This window comes from Engraulis encrasicolus, chromosome 8, assembly GCF_034702125.1.
Source record: "Engraulis encrasicolus isolate BLACKSEA-1 chromosome 8, IST_EnEncr_1.0, whole genome shotgun sequence".
Classification (NCBI taxonomy): Eukaryota; Metazoa; Chordata; class Actinopteri; order Clupeiformes; family Engraulidae; genus Engraulis; species Engraulis encrasicolus.
In genome coordinates, this window is record NC_085864.1 from 32,372,439 (window position 1) to 32,377,438 (window position 5,000).

The 5,000-nt window shown below is 45.6% G+C and overlaps 1 protein-coding gene across 1 annotated transcript in view; it reads right to left on the reverse strand.

The window, feature by feature from the left end:
• Positions 1-3,628: 3,628 nt before the first annotated feature.
• Positions 3,629-5,000, reverse strand: part of gucy1a2 (guanylate cyclase 1, soluble, alpha 2) — a 128,995-nt gene continuing 127,623 nt past the window's right edge. Inside the window, exon 9 of the mRNA XM_063205492.1 lies at positions 3,629-4,583. Within this exon, the coding sequence (XP_063061562.1) occupies positions 4,364-4,583 (220 nt within the window). The 3' untranslated portion in view covers positions 3,629-4,363. The remainder of the gene's footprint in view (positions 4,584-5,000) is intronic.

Genomic DNA, 5,000 nt, shown 5'->3' on the forward strand with positions numbered 1-5,000 from the left:
ATATAAGACAAACCATAGAGGAGCATAACAAAAATCCCATCGGTCCGACACCCCATTAGTTTGACAGATGTGCACAACGCTCAGTCTACTGGGGTTCATGTGGGCACATCTGCCTTTAAGGACAGATTTAAACACATCGTAAGTTATTTGATCAAGCTTTATCAAATTTGAGTTTGGCTATTGACAAACAATTAATCGATGAAAAGTTGAAATAACCCCTTTAGCAGAGGTGATGCAAATGGCTTTTAATAGCTAGCCTATTAACTGCTGAGCTTGAGTAAACCATGTCTTGTGATCTGGGTATTATTGCATGTCAAGTCTGGTGAATGGAAAAGGTAGCTTGGTATGGTATGGTATGGTATGGTATGGTATGGTATGGCATGTAATCGCAACGTCCCAGTAAGAACAAAACAAATATTTCACACTTTTAGTGTCATGAAATAAGCCATGAGAAATGTCAAATGCTAAGGTCAAAACATCAAGGTTGAAATGATCGTGGTTGACACGTTACCTTATCGTAAACAAAAGCATAAATTGAAGCTGTATAATCGTTTTCTTCTCACTGCATTGCGGATAAACTTAGCCTAGAATGCACACATACACCTTTCCTGTTAAAACTAAACAAACACAGTCCCAATGAGCTTATCTGCCTGGCTGGATGCTTGCCTGGCTATTCACCCCTTAGAGAAGTTGAGGTGGCACCTTTCAAACTGTGCTTATTACACGGTCTGTCTGTCTGTCTAATAGTGGAGCCATTGGGGACAAACTGAAGATGACTGGTTGGGCGTGTGCAGCGCGGCGTGAATGAAAACGTGCTGGGCGCTGGAGTAAATCAAGGACAGCTGCAAGGCAGTCTGGGCTGTCTTTAGTCTGAGACACAGCTGTCCTGATATCTGGTGGCTTTGTGCCATCATCAAACTGTTCATCTGCTGTGTTATTCTGTCAATCTGCTGTTGTCCTCTGTGGAGAATTTTTTATGGTGTGTCATTCTGTGACACTACACAGGAAACATCACGTTGTCTTAACTTTGTGTTTTTACTCTGTGGTGAGTGTGTGCGTGTGTGCGTGTGAGCGTGTGTGCTTGCGTGCATGCGTGTGCATACGTCATTGATCCTCTCACATTCTCTCTGCACTGATCCTGTTGGGATTTTAAGAAATCCCCTGAGAAGGAAAAGCTTCATCCCTTTACTTTGTAAGAGTCAGGTTAAAAAAAGAGGGAAAGAAAAGAGAAAGGGGAAAAAGTTATTCTTGTGTGCTTTTGAAGTGAGTGAGATAGAAAGAGGTGAAGACTACAGCACACATGAATTTATCATATAAGTAAGAAGCATATTATCATTGTTCCATTGTTCCAATTCGCCTCAAGAATAGTAAAGCATGCAGTGTTAATTCAACACCTTTGCCTCTTTTCTGATGTTTTCAGGTAGGCCTACAGACCACATAGCGCAACTCTGTCAGTCAGTCAGTCAGACAGTCACGCTGTGTTCAGCTGTAGGCCTACCAGAAAACAAGCAGTGGGAGAGGCATTAGAGAGTGTTAAATTTAACCAACACTTACAGAATGTTGAATTAAAGCAAACTTGAATTGAATTGAATTTTGAATTGAATTGAATTGAATTGAATTGAATTTAATTGAATTGAATTGAATTGAATTGAATTGGATTGAATTGAATTGAATTGAATTGAATTGAAGTGAGTACTCTAGGACTGCCTAGTGTTGAATTAGTTCTGCATTTTTTTACTGTGTGGGAAGTGACATCTTAATTGCCTGCCCTGTCAAGTTGATATTATTCCAAGACTGTAACCACCACTGACCTCCTCATTCATCAACGCCCCATGGGGGGGATATGACACAAGATCTCTGACTAAATTTCAGCCTCTCGCAATGACCTCAGTTGCTATCACATCCAGCTAACACACTCGACTCTACAGACAACATGAGCTAGTCCTCATCAGGGGCAGGGCTGGACTGGGGGAGAAATAGGACTCGGGCACTTTTTTTTTTAAAGGAGCCCCTCATTAGCGGCATAGAACTTACTCACAGGTGGGCCCCCGCACCCTCGTGGGCAGAGGCGATTCTAGGATCAGATGGGGCCCCAAGCAAAAATGCAAAAGAATGAACATTTGAACCAAAATCGCCACTACTGTGGTAAAGTGTGGGCTGTTATTCACTATCTAAGGGCTTGGGGGCCCCAAGCGGCTGCCTGCCTTGCCTGGTGGCAAGATGCGCCTCTGTTCGAGGGCCCCGATTTTCTGAAATGTGACACAAAGAAATGCCCGGTATGCCAGATGGCCAGTCCAGCCCTGACCAGGGGAACTAAGAGGGATTAAGAAATGGGAAAGGAAACACAAACACAAAAACGTGACCTATGAACCACTATCCCTCTTATTGTCATCATCGATGAGGTCATGGGCCGCTCTGTGGGAGGGAGAGAAGCGAGGAAAGAAAAAAAAATCAGGAACTGACATCATTTATATGTGCACAGTGCACATGTCCACATACACACACTTTCTATTAAGGCTCCAACACACCCCACAAAAACACACACCCAGTCATACACGCTGACAAACACTCACACTAACGTGTACGGAAATGCAACATGAGCCATGTTTGCGAATGAGCAAAAGGGTCCAGTGCATATGCGTACTGCTCAGGCCCACTGACTTCTAGAGTACCTGTCTACGTAAAAAATGCTGAAGCATATTGTTTAAAGAGCAACGCTGCTGCTCAACTGCGGAAACTGCTACTATTGTAGCTGATTCTGTGACAATGGCCGTGTTTGTGATGGCCGAGTGCTGAGCTTGCTGGGCAGAATGTTTTAGAATGTTCTAACCAGAATGCATTGAAATGGCAAAGTGCGCATGTGCGCAGCCCTGCAAAAGCAGCACTGTACCATCATAAACGTGGCCATTGTAGCTGATTCTGTGGGTGCGTTCCAATATGCAACCTTGTGTCCTCCACTTGTGCTTATGGCCTCGTACCAGGAAGTAATATGTCATGATGACATCACTGACAACACTGTTATATTTCAATATCTCGCAAAAGCTCAATTGTAAAGTCATTTTCTCATTTGCAAACTGGATGTTGAATGAAGAATAGTCCCCAAAAAATTGTTGTGGCTAGGCTGACAGTGAGGAGACTTCATTGTTTTCTCCACAGAGGAGGGGCCAGGAGGCGGGGCGAGGCCACAAGCACAAGTGGAGGACGGGAGGTCGCATATGGGAACGCACACCCTGTAACAACCCCATCCACATTAAACTCCACCTCCACAGCTGGGGGTCAAAGGTCACTGCCGTAGCTAATGAGGAGCACAAGAAACAAAATGAAAATCTTCTTGGAGAGAACGTGATGGACGGGAGAGTGATGTGTGCGAGGGAGACTCTGGCCCTGCTCTTTGCCGCTGTGCAGTTTTTTTTAAGGAAGGCACCAAGTTCTGCGAATGAATAATCTAGTACCTGCAATGCTGAGAGCACTGTGTTGTGTAGTGTACTATGTGCGTGCATGTTGAAGTATGTGTGTGTACATGTGTGTGTGTGTGTCCGTGTGTGTGTGTCTGTGTGAGCGTGTGTGTGTGTGTGTGTGTGTGTGTGTGTGTGTGTGTGTGTGTGTGTGTGTGTGTGTGTGTGTGTGTGTGTGTGTGTGTGTGTGTGTTTGTGTTCATGCCTAACAGTTTGTCAGTTCTGTCATTACTGTATGTGTGCGTTTCTGTTTGCCTGTGCAAAAGCATGTGTGTGCGGATGCCATTGGCTGTGTCCTGTTAGTACAAAGGCTTTCATTTTTGTGTTTATATATTTTTTTCTTAACTTTGTTTTATTTTTATAGTCTCTACTGTATAGTCTCTACTGTACTCTACTGAATGAACTTCACTTTCTCTGCTCCTTTTTGACAGTCATTCTCCTTTTTGAACTCTCCGGGCTGCCGTAAGCCATGACCCTTGTGCAGGAAGCAGGAAGTTCCCACCTGCGACACCAGTCTGTGCAAGTGGGAGAGTGAGGGGAGGTGAAGGAGAAGGGAGAGAGAGAGAGAGAGAGAGAGAGAGAGAGAGAGAGAGAGAGAGAGAGAGAGAGAGAGAGAGAGAGAGAGAGAAGGGGAGGTCGAAGGCGGAACAGCCACATCTTTAAAGCTGTGTCCTGACTGAGCCATCTGCGTCCAATGGCATCGCCTCACAAGACCACATGTTGTCTAACGCTGTCTCCTCATAGGCTAGTCAATCTGAGGAACACAGTGTCGTTTAACGCTCTCTCCGCCCCCTCTGTGTTGAATGTCCGATGTCTTCATAGGCTAGTCGCGCCGAGTAACAGTGTCGTCTAAAGCCATTTCCTCTTTGGGGCCATCTGTGTGTGTCCCTACTATTGCCCGCCGTCCTTCATAGGCTAGTCTCGCGGAGGAACATGGTGCCGATGTTGTAGGAGACTCGGCGGATGGGCGCGGGCGGGGCGGAGCGGGAGCTGACCAGGGAGGAGTGGCTCTGGGACTTGCCCACCTCCAGGAAGTAGCAGATGCCCGGGATGTCTTTGGGGAAGTTGTCGGGAAGCTCCTGCCGCGAGCGGGGGACGAAGGTGAACGAGCGGTCGTCTCGCAGTAGCCTGGGGAGGGGGAGGGAGGGAGAGAGAGAGAGAGCATAGCAGAGGGAAACAGAGAGGAGAGGAAGAGAGACAATCTATCAATCAGACAATGATCCTTTTTTTCCCACCTGTTATAAAGACATTAATTTTAACCACTTAATGCACGACGTGCCTCCAGTGGCATGCTGTAATTGACATTGAAAAGTTAACTATCATAGTACTGCAATACTATGACATAACACAGGGCCTTTAGTAATGCACTACGACTTTGCCATTGCCATTCTGATAACAGCAAATTTATAACACCATGTTTTAACAGATTAAGTCACGAGCAGGAACTCTGCTGCTATGTCGGTCTGTTCGTCAGTTTGTTGACTCTGGTTTGCCTTTTGAAGGGCTTACACATGACATAGGTCTATTGATATCATTTCTTTTCCT